The 24,043-nt window shown below is 39.7% G+C and overlaps 1 protein-coding gene across 1 annotated transcript in view; it reads left to right on the forward strand.

The window, feature by feature from the left end:
* Positions 1-24,043, forward strand: part of SLC6A9 (solute carrier family 6 member 9) — a 300,045-nt gene that overhangs the window by 242,706 nt on the left and 33,296 nt on the right. Inside the window, exons 3-5 of the mRNA XM_053693400.1 lie at positions 3,995-4,151; positions 4,283-4,414; positions 5,103-5,382. Of these exons, the coding sequence (XP_053549375.1) occupies positions 3,995-4,151; positions 4,283-4,414; positions 5,103-5,382 (569 nt within the window). The remainder of the gene's footprint in view (positions 1-3,994; positions 4,152-4,282; positions 4,415-5,102; positions 5,383-24,043) is intronic.

The raw sequence follows: 24,043 nt of genomic DNA on the forward strand, positions 1-24,043 counted from the left end.
CCTACGTACCCTATCAAGCAGGAGACCAGCGGCTATCAAGTTGTGACCTGGATGCCGAGGAGTGACTAGTAAGTCTTTTATACCGGCAGGTCTATGAATAGTTGTGAGCTGACTCTGTGGCATTTTTGGATTAGATATATGGAGTGTCAGTGCGCTTTTTAAAGGGATATTGCTTTGTTGTGGATAAGTGCTATTGTATTGCCTTTTTTTATTATAAGTATGTTGATTATGCAATTCTACTGTATTAAAACAGCCTACTCATCTCCATTCTGTCCTCTCAGACTCACATAGCGCTCACCTCCGCTGCACACATATGGCAATTGCGCCACTGGCCTCCTCTATCCACCAGAATCAGTCAAATTCTACAGTTACTTACAAAAACCCTTTCACTTCTGAGGCCCCTGCATATCCACTCCATGATGCTGTTAGGACCTCTCTTATGCTCCATCAGATAGGGGCCACATGATGTCCTCCTCAGAAGACACCTGTCCTCCAGAAGACACCTGTTCTGTCACTGCCCTTGTCTCTTTCACATACAGTGGTGATTTAGATACTGTGGGGGAAAAATGCAAGTTACAAATACATTTTGCCTCTTTTGGGAGCTGAATATGTCGCCTTTAGATGACAATTGCCCATCACAACTTTAAATCCTCAGTAAAATTATTTAGAACAGCCACCAACCTTCTGGTTTGATAAACCTATGGCAGCAGGGTGCCCGGGCACCTCACAGACTGTGCAAGGATTTATAAGCTCTGCTTTGCCATCTACCATTTCTGTGGCCATAATTCAATACAACATCAGACCCACGAGAAATTGCCTTTTTGGCCTTGTGAGTCTCGCATTCCATGGGTCTGGTGATATATTAAAAAAAAAGTGCGTTGAACCTCTCTGTTCCGATGAGTAGCGATGTGTCTCCCATAGAAAATAATAGGGATCACAGCTTTATCAAAAGTCCGCCCACATGGCCACTCATCTGTGATATCGGGGTGGGGGGAATGTATTTGAAATGTTCCTACATAACATAGGGCTACACTACGAGTGGAGCGTTATTTATCGCTCCTGCTCGCATCTTAACTGGGCTTGACTTTGACTTTTTGTGTTTGTCTGTTACTGCGCGTATTACAAGTTGAAAGTAAAAAGTTTTTGCTTGTGCGATAACCCAACACGCAAAAAAAAAGTTACAATATCGCGACCGAGTTAACGTATTCTCCCATAGCCTTTAATGGAGCAGGAAAAGTAGAAAAAACACTCAACAAGTTGCTCAAACCCGACTGCATTTTCTCATTCCAATGTTCTTCACATCATTGTCCTGTTGGAAGGTCCAATGACACCCAAGCTTCAGCTTCCTCACAGACGGCATGACAACATTTTCTCCTATGATTTCCTGATACTTAAATTACTCAATCTTGCCTTCCACACGCTGCAGGTTTCCAGTGCCGGAGGACGCAAAGCAGCCCCAGAACATCACCAAGCCACCACCATGCTTACATGTAGGGATTGTGTTATTTTCAGCGTATGCTTCATTCTCATTCCACCAGACATATCACTGATCCATCGGGCTGTAAAGTTTTGTTTCATCGCTTCACAGAACAGAATCACAAAACTTCTGTGGCTTATTTATATGATTTTGAGCATATTGGAGTTGACTTTTCTAGCATGGAAACCTTCTGCGTTTAGTATGCGCCTTACTGTGCAAACTAAATCCTCAGTGCCTGTTGTTACAGGTCTTTTGCAGTCACTCAAGGGTTTTTCTCAACCTGCCTACTCAGAAATCTGGTTGCAGCCGTTGATAGCTTCCTTTTTCTGCCCCGTCCAGGTAGTGTAAACACTGTTCCTTTAAAGCACTGGTTTTCAAACCTGTCCTCAGGCATCCCCAACAGGTCAGGTTTTCTGGATTACCGTGGGTGAGAGCAGGTAAATTAACTATGTTTACTAACCCGCTGATTATTTCACCTGTGCTCCAGTTCAGATATCCACAAAATGTGTCCTGTTAGAGAGGCCTGAGGACAGGTATGAAAACCAGTGCTTTAAAGGGACATTGTACACTAGATTTTTCTTTGCATAAATGTTTTGTAGATGATCCATTAATATTGTAATTATTGTCGTGTTTTTAAAAATGATGTATTTTGCTTTTGGTATGTTTTTTTTCTTCTTTTTTTAGGAAGATTTTGTGTTTGTTATAATATTTTACAAAAGACAGTAGCCGTGACATTCTAGTCTTTATTGCTGATATAAGTTCTCACTGTTCTGAACGTGTTATAATCTAATATTGTGACCGTAGTATATTAATAACACGTTTGTTACAGTACGGTAGCAATATCATATGTATAACACGTTTGTTACAGTACGGTAGCAATATCATATGTATAACACGTTTGTTACAGTATGGTAGCAATATTACAACACGTTCAGAACAGTGAGAAGCAATATATAAAGAAGACTAGAAAGTTGTGGCAATTGTCTTCTATGAAACATTAATATCACTAACACGAAAATCTTCGTCCTAAAAAAAGGGGAAAAAAAACACTCGCCAGCTGTATGCAGGTGAACTTTGCACAAAATTTATAATACAATTATATTAACTAACAGAAAATTAATATATAGCGCTGCAGAATCTGTTGGCGCGCTACAAATAACCGATAATAATAATAATATATACTAAAATAGACAAAAAATAAAATTGTATTAAAAGCATTTTAGTTTAATTTGCAATCGATGAAAATGGAGCCTTTATATCAGTTCTTCAATTGCCTTCTCTCTCCCATGTGAAATTCTGTTTCCCAGAGAGCTTCATTGCTTTCTATGGAAGGCATCTCTCATCTCTCTGGAACTTCCAGGTTCTGCCCTTTTTCTTATAGAATTCAGTGAGTTCTTCCCCTGTGACGTCTGTACTATAATTTCTCTCCAAACTAGAAAATCTTTGCTTATTGGGCCACATAGAAAGTAATGATGCTCCCTGGCAAACTGAAGCTGACAGTTTTTCAGTTTTAATTTAAATAGAAGAAATACTAAGTGCAATATGATTTGCAAAAGATACACATAAATATCAAAAGTATGATTCTAATTTGTTAAAGTTACACAGAAACTGTGAAAGCATAATCAGAATTTGTTGTAAGATCACAATCCTAAATACACTGCTGTATACAAAATAAAAAATAGAACATGCAAAGTTTAAATGTAATACAACTTAATCTGAAGTGTAAAGTAATATAGAATACAAAGCACAAAGTGTAAATGCAGCAAAACTGTCATGTAGTGCTATATTACGCTGGGCTTGTCTCTCCTTCATATACAGAGATTCAGGGAACGCCCCGTGGAGAAATAAAGCAAAATCTGTCTTTTAAGAATTTTACTAGGGATCTCGCAGTGCTGGAGGATCATTTTATACCATCTAACCTGAGCGGAGAGGCCCTTAGAGTGTGATGCTGTGACAACAATCACTGTCAGCGCAGGCTGAGAAGTCACTGATTTAGTTGCATTTCTAGCAATCAAGGTTTTAAATCCATTTCTGCAGAGTGATTTAATCCTTTGACTGCCATGGACACACATTGGCCTATGGTAATCAAGGCATTTATTCACTGCTGCATAACACACTTGCAGAAGTGGTTTAACCATTAATTGCTAGAAATGCAAATGCAGCAGTGCCTGCTCAGCCTGGGATGCAAATTGTGTAGTGCTTGATATTGAACAAAACTGCTATATGTTATGTGCAACATCAGCTTTCCTGTCTTGTGTTCTGCAGCCTCTGACAGTATGGCGTACAGTCAGCCCACCCTTCCAGCAATCATCTCCATGTATCTATAACCGTCACTACGTCCTTTATTGTACCCCAGCTATATCAGTGTGACGTAGCATGGCAGAAAATAAACAATAATCATAAATGCAATTTAGATTTGTCTTAATATTTGTGCACATTGTTCACAGTCTCTGCAGATAAAATGCACTACTGCTTTTAGAGATACGTCACTAACCACTGTTTGCTTTTCCTTTGCAGAATGGTGCTGTGCCCGGAGAGGCGACAAAGAAGGATGAAAATGTGAAGAGAGGGAACTGGGGAAATCAGATTGAGTTTGTGCTGACCAGCGTGGGCTACGCCGTAGGTCTGGGCAATGTCTGGCGGTTCCCATATCTCTGTTACCGGAATGGAGGAGGTATGGCTGGGCCTTGGAGCTTTCCTTAGATGCAAACAATGAAACATTGTTGGTATTGGGCACATACTGTGAGGCTTTCTTGTGCTAAATCTGCTGTCAGTTATCTTAGCTTTGTTCTTGTCTCTCCCCAGGTGCATTCATGTTCCCATACTTTATCATGCTGGTGTTTTGTGGGATACCACTCTTCTTCATGGAACTTTCCTTTGGGCAGTTTGCTAGCCAAGGTTGCCTTGGGGTTTGGAGGGTGAGCCCCATATTTAAAGGTAGGTTGTTAGATCACTGAAGGATGAGCAGCCCATCCGTGATTAAGTTCTGAGTAAAAGCTCAGGTTTAGTCCTACCGAAAATAATACAGGCAATATATAGATTTATGGTATGGTTTACATCAGGTGTAAGGTTAGGGTGTGGCTATTTAAGGGCAAGGAGTAGGTCTAGGGCATTAGTAGGGTTAGGATATGGGTCATTTTGGAGTTTATAGTGTGAGTATGGGTTATGGTATGAGTATGGGTTAGGGGTAGGGTATGAGTATGGCCTAGGGGTAGGGTTATGTTAGGAGTAAGGGTTGGGGTATGGGTTAGGGGTAGGATTAGGATATGATTATGAGTATGGGTTAGAGGTAGGGTTAGGGTATGAGTATGGGTTAGGGGTAGGGTATGAATATTGGTTAGGGGTAGGGTATGAGTATGGGCTAGGGTATGTGTATGGGCTAGTGGTAGGGTAAGGGTATAAGTAAGGGGTAGGGTTAAGGCATGAGTATAGACTGGGGGTAGGGTATGAGTATGGATTAGGGTATGAGTATGGGTTAAAAGTAGGGGTAGGGGCTAGGGTTAAGGTATGAGTAGGGGTAGGGTAGTTGTAGTGATAGGTCACACTAAGACCTCTATAAATACTATAAATAGGGTGGTGGCCAAATCTTGCTTGCTCACACAGGTTCCTTGTGTCCTTGCTACAGGTGTAGGCTACGGAATGATGGTTGTTTCTACATATATTGGTATTTATTACAACGTGGTCATCTGTATTGCTTTTTACTACTTCTTCGCTTCTATGAACCGGATCCTGCCCTGGACATACTGCAATAACTACTGGAACACTCACAACTGTATAGGGGTGATGAGTCCGAGCTCCAACCTCTCTCTTAACCTCACAACCCAACACAGCATGGCTGAATTCAACCTCACATCTGTAGTTAACCAAACACTAAAGAGGACAAGCCCCAGCGAGGAGTACTGGAGGTAAATACCCCATCAAATGCCCTAGTTCTCTTCTATTTTTTACTTATGTGACCAGATTATGCTCCGTACCTCCTTATGTACCTAATATCATGTTACACATACCCCTGGTCCTGACATATATATCCTGGTGACCCTGGTAGTTACCTACTGCCACTTTACACATATCCATGACTCTGGCACATGACCGGGTGCTGAGTGTGCCCAGGAATGTTACCTACTCCTACATTACGCATACCGCTGGCACTGGCATATGACCTGGTGCTGTGTGTGCCCAGGTATGTTACCTACTGCACATTACACATACTCCTGGATCTGGCATATGACCTGGTGTGTGTGCCTGGGTATGTTACCTACTGCTGGGCTTTTTTCTGTGTGGAGTTTTGATGTGCTCTTTCTACTGGTACCTGATAAAAAGCATTATCTAACTTGCAGATATAGTTATATGAAAGAGAAGTGTATACATACTATAAATGTACAGACATGGTTACTGAGAGTGTGATTAGATTGCAGAGTCCATTTAATCTGCAGTAACTTGGGTTAGCATTATTTAGCAAACATAGACCTGTGGGTATAAATTACACATGCGTTATCCTGGGCTTTCATGGAGTTTCCTTGTATTGTAAGTAAAGTTCATTTGGCATTAAACCCTTTTACTGCTGAGCACAATATAAAGGTGCCACAGACGCTTACAGTAATTGTGCTATTGTCCCTAAGCTCTGGCGCCGTCAGTGAGACAGTGGCAGATTCCAGAGATAGTGTTAGTGTGCACAGCCCCTGGCACACAGTGTTAATATAAATATATCTAATCACACTGTGTGGTCTCTGTGCCCCTCTGTCATACAATATCACCTCTCAACCCATAGTGCCCTCTGTGATACAATATCACCTCATTACCCATAGTGCCCTCTGTCATACAATATCACCTCTTTACCCATAGTGCCCCTCTGTCATACAATATCACCTCTTTACCCATAGTGCCCCTCTGTCATACAATATCACCTCATTACCCATAGTGCCCTTTGTCATAAAATATCACCTATTTACCCATAGTGCCCCTCTGTCATACAATATCACCTCTTTACCCATAGTGCCCTTTGTCATACAATATCACCTCTTTACCCATAGTGCCCCTCTGTCATACAATATCACCTCTTTACCCATAGTGCCCCTCTGTCATACAATATCACCTATTTACTCATAGTGCCCCTGTTATACAATATCATCTCTTTATCCATTGTGCCCTCTGTCATACAATATCACCTCTTCACCCATAGTGCCCTTTGTCATACAATATCACCTCTTTAACCACAGTATCCTCTGTCATACAATATCACCTCATTACCCATAGTGCCCTTTGTCATAAAATATCACCTCTTTACCCATAGTGCCCTTTGTCATACACTATCACCTCTTTACCCATAGTGCCCCTCTGTCATACAATATCACCTATTTACCCACAGTGCCCTCAGTCATACAATATCACTTCTTTACCTATAGTGCCCTCTGTCATACAATATTACCTCTTTACCCATAGTGTCCTTTGTCATACAATATCACCTCTTTACCCAAAGTGCCCCTCTGCCATACAATATCACCTCTTTACCCATAGTGCCCTTTGTCATACAATATCACCTCTTTACCCATAGTGCCCTTTGTCATACAATATCACCTATTTACCCATAGTGCTCTCTGTCATACAATATACCCTCTTTACCCATAGTGACCCTCACTGCCCACCAAATGCTCTGTAATGCTCAGCTGGGGTCCTCCTGAGCCTTTCCCTATGATCTGTTTGGAATGAGACTTTCAGTTGCTTGGTATGAAACATAAGATAAGGGTATGTAGGTATGTGGGTGCACAATGTACTAGAGAATGATTCACATAAAGGGTTTTCTGTGACACTGGTAGGCAACTTGTTTTTTGCCAAAATTTAGTACTAACCCCCCCTTTTCCCACATATGTTTGGGGCTAGTGCCCAGCAGTGGTAGCTGGTTACATTTTCAGTTGGGGCAGAATATCCTGAAGTTTTTATAACCTTAATAAGTTATTGATTTTAATATTTTAATATTGGAACCAGAGACATTTATTCATTAATTTATTATGTCCTTTTATTTTCTAATGTAACTAAAGCATTAAAGGGACATTAAACCCATTTTTTTTTATTATTCAGGTAGAGAATACAATTTTAAACAACATTCCAGTTTACATCTATTATCTAATTTGCTTCATTATTTTAGTATCCTTTGTTGAAGGAGCAGCAATGCACAATGGGAGCTAGCTGAAAGTAAATGACAAGAGGCATACATGTGCATCCACCAATCAGCAGCTTCTGAGCCTACCTATGTATTCTTTTTCAACAATTAATATAAAGAGAACAAAACAAATTAGATAATAGAAGTAAATTGGAAAGTTGTTTAAAATTGCATGTTCTATCTGAATCATGAAATAATTTTTGTTTTGTGTCTCATGTTCCTTTAACATCATATTAAGGATTCTGTTTATGATACTTATCCAGAATTAAACCACTGGATGAAATAAACCTCTCAATAAGTTTTTCTTTTGTTAAAGGGACATGCAACCCAAACATTTCTTTCACAATTCAGATAGAGAATACAATTTTAAACAACTTTCCAGTTTACTTCAATTATTTAATTTGCTTCCTTCTCTTGTTATCCTTTGCTGAAAGGTTTATCTAGGCAAGCTCAGGAGTAGCCGAGAACCTAGGTTCTAGCAGCTGATTGGTGGCTGCATATATATACAGATTGTCATTGGCTCCCCCATGTGTTCAGTTAGAAACCAGTAGTGCATTGATGCACCTTCAACAAATTATACCAAGAGAATGAAACCAATTAGATAATAGAAGTAAATTAGAAAGTTGTTTAAAATTGTATTCTCTATCTGAATCATGAAAGAAAAAAAATGTGTTTCATGTCCCTTTAAATATTTTCAGCCAACTATTTGTGTAAGTAGGTTGTCACCTGTCCGGGCTCAGGTTTCCATTTGTGTGTGTCAAGGTTTGATGCTGAGTCAGGCCCGGACATGAAAATATCAGGGTTTTGTGGCAAACAGCCACAGACAAAAATGTGATAGTGTGCATTTGCAACATACTGCACATCCATATTTCTCTTTTGTGTGCGAGAGACTGTGTGTCTTTGTGTGCAAGTATATCTGAGTGTGGGAGTGCCTTTGTGTGTGAGAGTGTGTGTCTTTGTGTGCAAGTATATCTGAGTGTGGGAGTGCCTTTGTGTGTGAGAGTGTGTGTCTTTGTGTGCAAGTATATCCGAGTGTGGGAGTGCCTTTGTGTGTGAGAGTGTGTGTCTTTGTGTGCAAGTATATCCGAGTGTGGGAGTGCCTTTGTGTGTGAGAGTGTGTGTCTTTGTCTGCAAGTATATCTGAGTGTGGGAGTGCCTTTGTGTGTGAGAGTGTGTGTCTTTGTGTGCAAGTATATCCGAGTGTGGGAGTGCCTTTGTGTGTGAGAGACTGTGTGTCTTTGTCTGCAAGTATATCTGAGTGTGGGAGTGCCTTTGTGTGTGAGAGTGTGTGTCTTTGTGTGCAAGTATATCCGAGTGTGGGAGTGCCTTTGTGTGTGAGAGTGTGTGTCTTTGTGTGCAAGTATATCCGAGTGTGGGAGTGCCTTTGTGTGTGAGAGACTGTGTGTCTTTGTCTGTAAGTATATCCGAGTGTGGGAGTGCCTTTGTGTGTGTGAGTGTGTGTCTGTGTGCAAGAATGTCTGAGTGTGGGAGTGCCTTTGTGTGTGAGAGAGTGTGTGTCTTTGTGTGCAAGTATGTGTGAGTGTGGGAGTGCCTTTGTGTGTGAGAGTGTGTGTCTTTGTCTGCAAGTATATCCGAGTGTGGGAGTGCCTTTGTGTGTGAGAGTGTGTGTCTGTGTGCAAGTATGTGTGAGTGTGGGAGTGCCTTTGTGTGTGAGAGTGTGTGTCTTTGTGTGCAAGTATGTCTGAGTGTGGGAGTGCCTTTGTGTGTGAGAGTGTGTGTCTTTGTGTGCAAGTATGTCTGAGTGTGGGAGTGCCTTTGTGTGTGAGAGAGTGTGTGTTATAGTGTGTGAGAGTGTGGGAGTGCCTTTGTGTGTGAGTGTGTGTGTTAGTGTGTGAGAATGAGTATGTGTGAGTGTGTGAGTGCGTGTGTGTTAGTGCGTTAGACTGAGTGTGAGTGTGTCAGAGAGAGTGTGTGTGTTAAATGTGTGTTAGAGTGTGTGTTTGTACGTTAGAGTGTAAGAGAGTATGTGTGTGTGTTAGTGCGTTAGAGTGTATGAGAATATATGTGTGTGTGTGAGTGTGTGACAGAGTATGTGTTATTGAGTGTGTTAGTGTGTGAAAGTGTGTTAGAGTGAGTGTGTGTTAGATTGTATGAAAGTATATGTGTGTGAGTGTGTGTTAGAGTGAGTGTGAGAGTGCGTCAGTGTGTGAGAGTATGTGTTATTAAGTGTGTGTTAGTGCGTTAGTGTATGAGAGTATGTGTGTCTGTTTTAGAGTGAGTGTGTTTTAGTGCGTTAGAGTGTATGAGAGTATGTGTGTGTGTGAGAGTGTGTGTTTGTAAATTAGAGTGTACAAGAGTATGTGTGTGTGTGTGAGAGGGAGAGTGTGTGTTAGAGTGTGAATGTGTGTTAACTAGATTCCGTGAACAAACAAACAATCACAAAAAGAGGGTGTCCTCTTTTTGTTATTGTTTGTTCACAGAATCTAGCTTGGAGTGTGTAATATAAAAGGAGCAGCCTTGACCAGAAGGATTCAAAACACAGAGTCGCATCTGGATCCACCTACCTGTTACTGTACCAACGGATTGTGCCGTCTACAGATAAGAAGCAATACCTTGTACTAACTATCCTTTGTCTAATTTAAAATTTTAATATTATATCAATGTGTTGTGTTTAACAGTGGTATATTTTTTAATAGTTCAGTTTTGTAAGCAATTTTTGCGCCCCCCCCTAAAGTTGAGGTGGATCTTGTATACACCAGTAGTGGTTTATGAATGTGTGTTTGTATGTGTATGAGTGTGGGTGTGTGTGAGAGTGAGTGTGGGTGTGTGTGAGAGTGAGTGTGGGTGTGTGTGAGAGTGAGTGTGGGTGTGTGTGAGAGTGAGTGTGGGTGTGTGTGAGAGTGAGTGTGGGTGTGTGTGAGTGTGGGTGTGTGTGAGAGTGAGTGTGGGTGTGTGTGAGAGTGAGTGTGGGTGTGTGTGAGAGTGAGTGTGGGTGTGTGTGAGAGTGAGTGTGAATTACTATATGCAAGTTTGTTTTTGTGCTCTTATACATAGAGTGTACTATGTAAACAAATGCTGCTATGCTATACAAGGCACAAGAGCCTTTGGGATTGGCCTGAACTAAAGGTGGCAACACTATGTGTTAGACACTTAGGGCCAGATAACAAGTGGAGCGATATTAGCGCTATACTTTAGAATACCAGCACAGTCATAATGTGCACTGGTATTAAAAGTTAATTGCAATGCGAACGTTCGCGTTCGCATTGCTAGGAAGCATTGCACTTACTAGAGCGCACTTCCATTGGCGCAGTGAAGGAGGTATGTAGTGCAGCGATGGGCAGCATTTTTAAATATATATGAATATATACATATATATTTATGTGTTAATATGTGTATATAGACATATTAACACATAAATATATAAGTATATAATCATTTACATATATATTTACATTGCGGCCTATGGGAACACACAGTTCCCATAGACCGCAATGTAAAGGCACTTTTCAGTGCCGTTTTATTTCTAACACCCAACACCCACCAACTTTTAAGGGACAGTCTAGTCCAAAATAAACTTTCATAATTCAAATAGGGCATGTAATTTTAAACAACTCTTCAATTTACTTTTATCAACAATTTTGCTTTGTTCTCTTGGTAATCTTAGTTGAAAGCTAAACCTAGGAGGTTCATATGCTAATTTCTTATCACTAGAGGGTGTTAGTTCATGTGTGTCATATAGATAACACTGTGCTCACGCACGTGGAGTTACCTAGGAGTCAGCACTGATTGGATAAAATCCAAGTCTGTCAAAAGAACTGAAATAAGAGGGCAGTTTGCAGAGGCTTAGACACAAGATAATTGCAGAGGTAAAAAGTGTATTTCTATAACAGTGTTGGTTATGAAAAACTGGGGAATGGGTAATAAAGGGATTATCTATCTTTTAAAACAATGAACATTCTGGTGTAGACTGTCCCTTTAAAGCCCCAAAACTGCCTAGTGCAGTTTTTTACAAAAAAAAATGCTACTTTTTTTTTTTTTTTATAATAAAAAACTACAATGCCCTCAATTTTGAGAGCATTTGGGGCACTTTTAGAAAATTAACCAAGGGTCTAATCCCTGGTTAATTTTCGGAGCGATAATTCCTACCGCGAGGTCCCGGTAGCAATAACCAACCACGCTCCCCTGTATAACAAAGCACAGCAAGTATAAAATACACAGAGAAATACAGCAGTAGATTATAATTTAATTTATATTTCACCACATTCAGCTTGATTAGTATTAATCTTGTTGTAGAGGAGCTTAGAATCTTCACTTTGTCTTACAATTTTATTTTTTTCAACCCCACAAATACATCTGTTTAATTTAATTTAATACAACTTCTTAAAGGGTTAGAAATCTAAGTCTAAAAATACTCCTTTAAAATACATTACAATAATTAGAAATATACATCAAATAAAACATACATAGTTTGACAAGGAATTTAAAGTGAAGGTAAACTTTGGTGATTGAAAGCCCGTTTTTTTAAAAGTACTATTAAAAACAGCGGCTCTTGCACATGTATGAATTGGGTACTTGTAAAGCGCGGCTAATCACCCGTAAGGGTCTCAGGCGCTGCTCATTTTATCAACCTTGGAAGGATGAAAGGCTGAGTGGACCTCGCCGGGGGATCGAACCTGTAACCCTTTGGTTGCTACAGAGCTCAGTCACAGTGCCTTAGCATGCTGACCTATCTGTCCGGGCACTTTCATTCATCAAAGTTTACAAAGCAGCCGTTTTGATTAAAAACGTACCCTTTTTACTTTTCACAGCCAGAGCAGCTTCCCCCTCCTGGAAATCCTCTCTTCACACGTCAGCAAGCTAATCCGGCTTCCTCCAATCACGGCTTTCCCCCCAGGGTAGTCATTGCCTGAGGCCATGCTGTGATTGGAGGAAGCTAGATTAGTCATATCTGACGGGTGAAGAGAGGATTTCCAGGAGGGGGAAGCTGCTCTGGCTGTGAAAAAAACAAAGGTAAGTTTTTAATCAAAACGGCTGCTTTGTAACCTTTGATGAATGAAAGTGCCGCTGTTTTTAATAGTATTTTTAAAAAACGGGCTTTCATTCACCAAAGTTTACCTTCACTTTAAGCTTCTAAATATATAAAACAATAGTTTATATCTTTCATAAAACAAGATACAACGGCCGCCCATAAAAGTAGGCAGAACAATATTAAAATATATGACCATGCAACATGCAATCACTACGTAGTTGCGCCCACTTATTTAGAATATTTATAATCTGTTAAGTATGAACACATCGCATGCGCACTTGTGGGTAAAACGCTAATTCGACATCTTTGTTATGTGTCGTTTTGCTCGTTAGTCATGGGGTGGTTATAATACCTAAATCCGATTAGATGCTGACGATCCGTGTGATCCTCTAACTCTGATGTCACCACAAGATTCGCATCAACTGAGCCCCCTCCCTCCTCCCACCTAGGGTGATGACGTGCCTACCCCGGAGTCAGCTGAAGCACTATACGCATGCGTGAATTCATATCTATTAAAACTGCGCATGCGGGCTGCCATGATTGTTCTACTCAGGTAGAGCTCTGTAATACGCTGCTGGGCATAATGAGAAAACCGAGGGGTTGGGCAGCAATAAGATTTTCATATGGAAAATACAGGAAAAATAAAAAAAAACGTAATACATGTTATTTGCATTTTAAAAATGCTTTTCACAATGTTTTTAATGCTGTAAAAAAATGTGGGTTAACTATCCCTTTAAGTTTATAGAAAATATGTTTAGTAACTTACATGTCACTTTAACTCCTTGTCTGCCACTAAGTGCTGCAATGCACTGCAGTCTGATTTGTAAAGTGTTAAGATGTATTTGAACAAATGACTTAAATAAATCATAAAGGGAGAAAATGACACATGACTAACCTGTGTATGTCTCTCCATTCCCCAGGGCTGAGGAAATGACTTGATAGTGGGAGCCGATCTCAGATCATGTGATTGGTCAGCTTCTACTATTGCATGCTGGTAGTTGTAGTCCTCTCCTGTTATATTATCTAGGGCTGTGGATTTACAGCTGTCTTTGTTAAAGGAACATAAAATCCACAAATTCTCTTTCATGATTCAGACAGAACATACAATTTTAATAACTTACTCAAATTTTTCCTTTTCTTGTTATCTTTTGTTGAAAATCAGAAAGGTAAGTTCAGGAGTGTGCACGTGTCTGCAATTCTATATGGCAGCAGTTTTGCAACAATGTTATACATTAGCTTGAGCACTAGATGGCAGCACTATTTCCTGTTGTGTAGTGTTAGACATATGCACGCTACCTATGTAGATATCTCTTCAACAAACAATAACATGAGAATGAAGCCACTTTGATACTAGAAGTAAATTGGAAACTTTTTTTTTTTTTTTAAAGTGTATTCTCTATCTGAATTTGGGTTTCATGTTATTTTAAAGATACGTTCTCACTGAATGGAAAGGAAAGGTGGAAAAGAGGGAAAAAAGAGGTATCTCTTAAGGTGGAATTTAAAGGATGCATAGATTCCATTTAGAAAAGCATTAACCCCTTAATGACCACAGCACTTTTCCATTTTCTGTCCGTTTGGGACCAAGGCTATTTTTACATTTCTGCGGTGTTTGTGTTTAGCTGTAATTTTCCCCTTACTCATTTACTGTACCCACACATATTATATACAGTTTTTCTCGCCATTAAATGGAATTTCTAAAGATACCATTATTTTCATCATATCTTATAATTTACTATAAAAATTTTTTATCAAATATGAGGAAAAAATGGAAAAAAAAACACTTTTTCTAACTTTGACCCCCAAAATCTGTTACACATCTACAACCACCAAAAAACACCCATGCTAAATAGTTTCTAAATTTTGTCCTGAGTTTAGAAATACCCAATGTTTACATGTTCTCTGCTTTTTTTGCAAGTTATAGGGCTATAAATACAAGTAGCACTTTGCTATTTCCAAACCATTATTTTTCAAAATTAGTGCTAGTTACATTAGAACATTAACATCTTTCAGGAATCCCTGAATATCCCTTGACATGTATATATTTTTTTTAGTAGACATCCCAAAGTATTGATCTAGGCCCATTTTGGTATATTTCATGCCACCATTTCACCGCCAAATGCGATTAAATACAAAAAAACGTTCACTTTTTCACTAATTTTTTCACAAACTTTGGGTTTCTCACTGAAATTATTTACAAACAGCTTGTGCAATTATGGCTTAAATGGTTGTAAATTCTTCTCTAGGATCCCTTTGTTCAGAAATAGCAGACATATATGGCTTTGGCGTTGCTTTTTAGCAATTAGAAGGCTGCTAAATGCCACTGCGCACTACACATGTATTATGCCCAGCAGTGAAGGGGTTAATTAGGGAGCATGTAGGGAGCTTTTAGAGGTAATTTTAGCTTTAGTGTAGTAGACAACCCCAAGTATTTATCTAGGCCAATTTTGGTATATTTCATGCCACCATTTCACCGCCAAATGCGATCAAATAAAAAAAAAAAACGTTACATTTTTCACAATTTTAGGTTTCTCACTGAAATTATTTACAAACAGCTTGTGCAATTATGGCACAAATGGTTGTAAATGCTTCTCTGGGATCCCCTTTGTTCAGAAATAGCAGACATATATGGCTTTGGCGTTGCTTTTTGGTAATTAGAAGGCCCCCAAATGCTGCTGCGCATCACACGTGTATTATGGCTAGCAGTGATGGGGTTAATTATGTAGCTTGTAGGGAGCTTGCAGGGTTAATTTTAGCTTTAGTGTAGAGCTCAGCCTCCCACCTGAAACATCAGACCCCCTGATCCCTTCCAAACAGATCTCTTCCCTCCCCCACCCCACAATTGTCCCCACCATCTTAAGTACTGGCAGAAACTCTGCCAGTACTAAAATAAAAGCTATATTTGGGCTTTTTTTTGTTTTTTTCTTAGCATATTTACATATGCTGCTGTGTAGGATCCCCCTTAGCCCCCAACCTCACTGATCCCCCACCAAACAGCTCTCTAACCCTCCCCCTCTGCCTTAATGGGCGCCATCTTGGGTACTGGCAGCTGTCTGCCAGTACCCAGTTTAGTTAAAAAAAAGTATGTTTTTTTTATTTAATTGCCCTTTTCTGTAGTGTAGCTTCCCCCCCCAAGACCAACCCCCCACCCCTTCCAGATCCCTTAGATGATTATTTAATTTTTTTTAAAAATGTTTTTTTTTTACTTTTATTAAACTTTGTTTTTCTGCAGTGTAGCGGTTCCCTCCCGCCCCGTGCAAGCGCCCACCTGTCCCGCAACCCCTCCACTTCACTCGGCACATCGATGGCTGCCCACCCGCCTCCCAGACTTGCTCCCACCCACCAACGATACCGGCCACCGATGTCCGGTGCAGAGAGGGCCACAGAGTGGCTCTCTCTGCATCGGATGGCCAAGGGGGATTATTGCAGGATGCCTCGATATCGAGGTATCATTGCAATAACCGGAAAGCAGCTGGAAGCGAGCAGGATCGCTTCTAGCTGCTTTCCAGACCATCCTCAGTCATTAACTGTATTTTTTTTGAGGACGTGTGGCGTACGTCCTTGGTCGTTAAGGGGTTAATGATTCAGATAGAGCATGCAATTTTAAGCACCTTTCTAATTTACTCCTATTATCAATTTTTCTTTGTTCTCTTGCTTTCTTTATTTTAAAAAGAAGGCATCTAAGCAATTTTTTTGGTTCAGACCATGGAAAGCACTTGTTTATTGGTGGGTGAATTTATCCACCAATCAGCAAGAACAACCCAGGTTGTTCACCAAAAATGGGCCGGCATCTAAACTTACATTCTTGCATTTCAAATAAAGATACCAAGAGAATGAAGAAAATGTGATAATAGGAGTAAATTAGAAATTTGCTTAAAATTGCATGCTCTATCTGAATCATGAAAGAAAACATTTGGGTTCAGTGTCCCTTTAACATTATATTAAAAAAAAACACTACATAAATAAAAAAAATCCTTAGAGTAATTAAGAGATTAAAAAATAAAATTAAGAAAAATATAATAATAATAATAACTAATAATAATATCTAATAATAATTATTGGAAATTTGGACGGGCAATGCCCTCACTTCCCCAATGGACCATCCATCACTGTTTTTTCCTGGTTTGTAAATGTATCAATCGTGGCTGCATTTGGTTTTGCAGCAGCCCATTGAGATGGAGATTTGTTTTTGGTATGAACCCCTATCTCACATTGGCGCATCTATTCCTTCATCTGCTTATTCACCAGTAAACACTCTCCCTGGCTCCTCACATCCTTCCCTCCATAATGCGAGAAACACAAGCGCTACAGAAGTAGGCAGCGCTATACAAATAAATAATAATAATTGTACCATAATATCTAATAAGCGTTCAGATTAAAGGACAATTTACTCCCTTTAAACTGAAGCTGACCTGCTTTTAAGCGCAATATGATAGGGGTATATATCTTTATTACAGTACATGAGAGATAATGTATAAAAGTAGTTGAAAGATTTTACCTGCAAAACTATCACACTTAGAGCTAAATTACAAGTGAGGTGCAAACAATTTTGCGATGGTTTTCGCAATCATTTGTGCTCTGTTTTAATTGCGCTTATATTACAAGTTTAATTTTTACCGGAATCTCAGAGCTATGGTTAACTGTTTACCGTAAATAAAAATTATCACAAAACACATTAAAAAAACATTACAAAGTACAGTTACACTCATAATAACACTATCTAATAAAAATTATTTTATTTTAAAAATTGATTGCATTCAAAAGTTATAAGTGCTCAAAGATACTGTATGAGATCTCTGGTGTTAGAAAAAAAGCAGGCAAAGGGCTTTAACATTGAGATACATACATATACATGTCTAATGATGTTTATTTATGTATATATGTTTTGCTCCAGACTTGATAAAAGAAGGAACTCTTCCGAAAGCTTGTCAACTTATAAATGTATAGTTAGTCCAATAAAAAAAATATCATTGCTCAATGCAATACTCTTGTTATTTTGATATCTAAATCTCTGGACTAACACGGCTACTCCAATCAACGTATATATATATATATATATATATATATAACACACAGAGAAAACCCAGCACTCACTTACAAGCTCTCAGCTAAGATTTAAAAGCAAAAATGGAAAGGTTAGTTACCGCATCTGGCCAAATGGGACAAGCCCAGGTACCTCGTCAAGGTCCTTTCCAACACCTGGGACCCTAAAACAGCCACACAATGCAAGCTTTCAAATCCAAACAAACTGAAAACAAGGGAAGGGTGCACAGGAATATGTAACCACCCTAGACATATACAAAACATGGAAGGGAACTGCACTCTCATACCGGACCGGGTACACATCCCATGACCCTGCAACATGCTCAGCCCTGGGTGCCACTGGCACTCACAGGAAGCTGTGCTGTCCCCAGAGCCACAAGCAGTTAACCCCAGACAGGTCTGGGTGCAAGTACCATAGGGAAAATTACAAAACAAATTAATACAACACACAGAGAAATGCAATGCAAGCTTTCAAATCCAAACAAACTGAAAACAAGGGAAGGGTGCGCAGGGGTTAACTGCTTGTGGCTCTGGGGACAGCACAGCTTCCTGTGAGTGCCAGTGGCACCCAGGGCTGAGCATGTTGCAGGGTCATGGGATGTGTACCCGGTCCGGTATGAGAGTGCAGTTCCCTTCCGTGTTTTGTATATGTCTAGGGTGGTTACATATTCCTGTGCACCCTTCCCTTGTTTTCAGTTTGTTTGGATTTGAAAGCTTGCATTGTGTGGCTGTTTTAGGGTCCCAGGTGTTGGAAAGGACCTTGACGAGGTACCTGGGCTTGTCCCATTTGGCCAGATGCGGTAACTAACCTTTCCATTTTTGCTTTTAAATCTTAGCTGAGAGCTTGTAAGTGAGTGCTGGGTTTTCTCTGTGTGTTGTATTAATTTGTTTTGTAATTTTCCCTATGGTACTTGCACCCAGACCTGTCTGGGGTTAACTGCTTGTGGCTCTGGGGACAGCACAGCTTCCTGTGAGTGCCAGTGGCACCCAGGGCTGAGCATGTTGCAGGGTCATGGGATGTGTACCCGGTCCGGTATGAGAGTGCAGTTCCCTTCCGTGTTTTGTATATATATATATATATATATATATATATATAGTATTCTTCAACATAGGACTGCATTCACTGGGTTTTATAGAAAAAATTATTTATTAGGTACTAACCTAATAAATAATTTTTTCTATAAAACCCAGTGAGTGCAGTCCTATGTTGAAGAATACTATGAATATTATTTGATCTGGCACCCTGGTTGGCGACTATATGACATTGGGAGTGCAGATACACATGGAGGATATATATATATATATATATATATATATATATATATAAATATATATATATATATACAGTATATAAATACAGGGCTATTTTTGTGGGGGTACTCACCGGTACTGAGTACCCAGTCCCCCCCCCCCATCTCTGCCAACTCATAACAGGTAATATTTGTAATCATAATGTAAATAGCCTAGTTTTCACAAGAGGGGGCTTCAAACTACATCAAACATAAATAATCTTGTCTCTTTGCTATTCTCAAAGTTACTGAGCAGACTATATCAATAAAACATTAATGAGTACCGGTGTTCTGGTAAGATGGCGAACTTTTGAAAACAGCGAACCATGTCACTTCCTGTGACGTTACATCAGCTGTTTCACAAATTTTAGCCGTAATGTGCATGCGTGCCAGCGTCATCACATACCTGGCCGAAAAAACAGCTTTCCATGAGCGCACCATTTGTGATACAAAATCCCACGCATGCGCTCTTGAAAGGGTCCCGGAATTTCACAGCTCTAAATATTATACCAGTGACGTATGCGGCCAGGTATGTGATGACGCTGGCATGCATGCACATTACGTCCAAAATTTGTGAAACAGCTGATGTAACGTCACAGAAAGTGACATGGTTCGCTGTTTTCCAAAGTTCGGCCTCTTACCAGAACACCGTCACTTTTTTTTTTTTTAATACCGCCACCTTTTCTTTTACAAAAAAGCACTGTGTATGTATATATATATATATATATATATATATATATATATATATATATATATATATATATATATATATATATATATAAAAATACCAAACAGGATCCCACACTCACTGCTCCTTATTCAGCCTCCGGGGTGCTCTTTAAGCAATTGTTATACACAGTAGAAATAAGAAAGGCACTCTCCGTGTTTTGTAGTGAGATGACTTTACTCAGGTGAACGTTTTCGGGGTCACCCCCTTCCTCAGACCTTACAAAAACAATCAAACAGTGAACTATTTAAATGCTTACCTGGTGACGATCCTACCAGAGTCTGTGGCGTCCTCCCAGCGCAACTGCGCATGCGCAAGAGTGAGTACAGAGGCCCTGGAGGATCAAAAAAGTCACCAAGGCAAAAAATGTGAAATCAAAAAATATAATAAAAACAACAATATTAACCTGTGAATTAAAATTATATGTAGACACTAGACACAGAATCATAAAGTTGGTGACTGTTAGACAAATAGCTAATGGATATGTTGTATGGAAAACCGTGTAGGCATGGGGTTATTAATAATGGAATACGGCTACGGTAAGGGTGTATTACAGAGGATGAATCAGGATCACTTTACACACTTTAAAAGAGGGAAGAAATACTCGAATTATGCCCCCACAAATATATATATCAGCACAGATTATGCTTGCACATTATATGCACATCAGTACAGCAGATATGTATATTGTTGCTAGGCAACCATGTACACTAATGATTCAAACATGGCGGATCTAACACAGCTCAACCGAGCATACACGGCGGTCAGAAAATCAAGAAAAATAAAATAACAATAAAAAAATCAGTTACACAATTCTACAGTACACTTTGTAGAAGGGAACAATATACAAACAAAAACCCCAAAATTATTTACACAACGGCTTACCAGGTATGAGCTCTGTTGCTAAGCAACCATACACATACCTCTCAAAGTTTGACCCGTCAGATGCAGCAAATCTCAGTGTGTGTAGCAATCGTGTTACCGAACCAACCCCTCAGTAACCATAACCATGGTTGCACCAAATAAGATGAATTATTCTATCAATCGCCTGCTAAAGGGCTGCATTATATCATGTGCAGAGTATACACCTGCAAAATGCCAGCTAATCCAAATGACACTGTTCATAACATGTGTTGGTTGATGTCCACCCTACTACACCAACAACCTCCAAATCATTAGCCATGACCAACAATAAAATCAGTACACACGGGGGCTCCAGTATTCAATCTCAACATACATAAACTGTATAGAAACATCAAATCATAAGCATCAACGAAACAGTTTCAATATTCAAACTTGGACAATAAATCACACTATACCTCAAACACTAGCATATTATTGCACCATATGCTGTAATATACCCATAGGTATCAAACATCAAACCCCACAACATGAGCTCATGTAGAGATTATGTACTATCAATCATCTAAGATGATATTGTGATAAAGAATATAAAATACAATCTATAAACCCAAATCAGATGAGTAACTCAAAAACAGTTATGTAGATTACTATACCAGACGGTATTTGACCACTAACTCATTTAGATATACTTAGGAATACGACAAATCAATATCAAGAATTGCAGTCCTTACAAGAAGCACTGCATGTCAAAATGAACATTCAGCCCTTTAGGGACCAAAGTATCAAGTGTGAAAATCCAGCGACTTTCCCTCTGTAAGAGCACCCTACCTCTGTCACCACCCCTCACTAGTGGTGGGACGTGGTCAATTATAATGAAACGTAGGTCTGTGTTCTTATGTCTTGCCTGCAAAAAATGTCTGGCTACAGGTTGGTCGGATTTACCATTCTCCAATGCCGCCCTAATGGCCGACCTATGGTTGGCCATTCTAGTACGGGCATCATCCTGTGTCTTACCGACATAAAACTTGCCACATGGGCAGTGGATCATGTATATGATGTAACATGTGGTACATGTGACTCTGTATCTAATAGTAAATTTTCTGTTGGTCCACGGATGTGTGAAAAATTTACTCTGGGTCATCCCACTACATGTAGTGCATCCACTGCACCGGAAGCACCCATTTTTGGTAGTGTCTAACCATGTTTTAGACTTGTAACTTAGTCTATTGTCAGGTCGCATCAGATGGTCCCTTAAGGAGGCCGCCCTCCTATAGCCAACCATAGGTAAGTCCATAGACTCGCAAGGCAGTTTCTTGTCAGTAGAAATGATGTCCCAATATTCTCGTAGTATATTCGGTAGAGTGACCTTCTCAGGAGTAAAGGTGGTCGTCATTACCAGCCGTTCTTTAGATGGTGCCTCAGGTAATATTTTCTTTAGAGCCTCATTTTGTGAACTGGTGTTGGCTTCCCTGAAAGCCACATCCAAATGTTCTCTGCTATAGCCCCGCTGCTCAAACTTCATCCTCATCTCATCAAGTTGCGTTGTTTTGTTCTCTTGGTCACTATTATTCCTTGTGACCCTCTTAAACTGGGACTTGGGCAGAGCCTTTTTCAAAAAAGGTGGATGGCAGCTTGTACCTTGAAGGATTGAATTCCTGTCGGTTGGTTTTTGAAATAGCGTGGTCCGCAAGCCATCTCCAGATTTGTATATCCTTAAGTCTAAGAAATCCACTGTTTGTTTGTTGTTAGTCATCTTGAATCTTAGGTTATTATTAGATTGGTTCAATTCATCGAACCAAGTCATAAGATCTTGTTGCTCACCTCGCCAGATCAAGAATAGATCGTCTATGTATCTGCGGAAACATATCACCTGTGGATCCTTGAATAACATTGTGCCCTGGGTCTCAAACTCAGCCATGTACAGATTGGCATAGGATGGGGCCACATTGGACCCCATCGCTGTGCCCGAAATCTGTAAATAAAATCCTGCCTCAAACTTGAAGTAGTTAATCTTTAGACAGTATTCTAATAGTTGTAGTATCACATCGACAGGTGGACCAACATAGGGAAATTTAAGAAGAATAGACTTGATCGCCGCCATACCATCATCATGCGGTATTACCGTGTAAAGGCTGGTTACATCCAGGGTAACCAGCACATCATCGGGAGTTAAATTTCCGATGCCCTGCAATAGTTTCACCATCTCAATAGAATCCAAAAGGAAGGAGTCCATCTGTCTGACTAATGGTTGCAGGATATCATCGACGTATACAGCCAATGTTTGTAATATCGATCCCCTTGCTGATACAATTGGACGTCCTGGAGGTCGCACCGGATCTTTGTGGACCTTAGGTAAGGTATATATGATAGGAGTTATAGGAAAGTCAACCAATAGAAATTCATATACAGCCTTTGATATAGTGTTAGTTGAATATAATACATCAAGGTATTTATCAATAGTTCTTTTGAATTCAGAGGTGGGATCCTGCATTAATCTACGGTACGTTTTCTTGTCATCCATACATAATCTCTACATGAGCTCATGTTGTGGGGTTTGATGTTTGATACCTATGGGTATATTACAGCATATGGTGCAATAATATGCTAGTGTTTGAGGTATAGTGTGATTTATTGTCCAAGTTTGAATATTGAAACTGTTTCGTTGATGCTTATGATTTGATGTTTCTATACAGTTTATGTATGTTGAGATTGAATACTGGAGCCCCCGTGTGTACTGATTTTATTGTTGGTCATGGCTAATGATTTGGAGGTTGTTGGTGTAGTAGGGTGGACATCAACCAACACATGTTATGAACAGTGTCATTTGGATTAGCTGGCATTTTGCAGGTGTATACTCTGCACATGATATAATGCAGCCATTTAGCAGGCGATTGATAGAATAATTCATCTTATTTGGTGCAACCATGGTTATGGTTACTGAGGGGTTGGTTCGGTAACACGATTGCTACACACACTGAGATTTGCTGCATCTGACGGGTCAAACTTTGAGAAGTATGTGTATGGTTGCTTAGCAACAGAGCTCATACCTGGTAAGCCGTTGTGTAAATAATTTTGGGGTTTTTGTTTGTATATTGTTCCCTTCTACAAAGTGTACTGTAGAATTGTGTAACTGATTTTTTTATTGTTATTTTATTTTTCTTGATTTTCTGACCGCCGTGTATGCTCGGTTGAGCTGTGTTAGATCCGCCATGTTTGAATCATTAGTGTGCATCGTTGCCTAGCAACAATATACATATCTGCTGTACCGATGTGCATATAATGTGCAAGCATAATCTGTGCTGATATATATATTTGTGGGGGCATAATTCGAGTATTTCTTCCCTCTTTTAAAGTGTGTAAAGTGATCCTGATTCATCCTCTGTAATACACCCTTACCGTAGCCGTATTCCATTATTAATAACCCCATGCCTACACGGTTTTCCATACAACATATCCATTAGCTATTTGTCTAACAGTCACCAACTTTATGATTCTGTGT

Source organism: Bombina bombina, chromosome 10 (assembly GCF_027579735.1).
Source record: "Bombina bombina isolate aBomBom1 chromosome 10, aBomBom1.pri, whole genome shotgun sequence".
Taxonomy (NCBI): domain Eukaryota; kingdom Metazoa; phylum Chordata; class Amphibia; order Anura; family Bombinatoridae; genus Bombina; species Bombina bombina.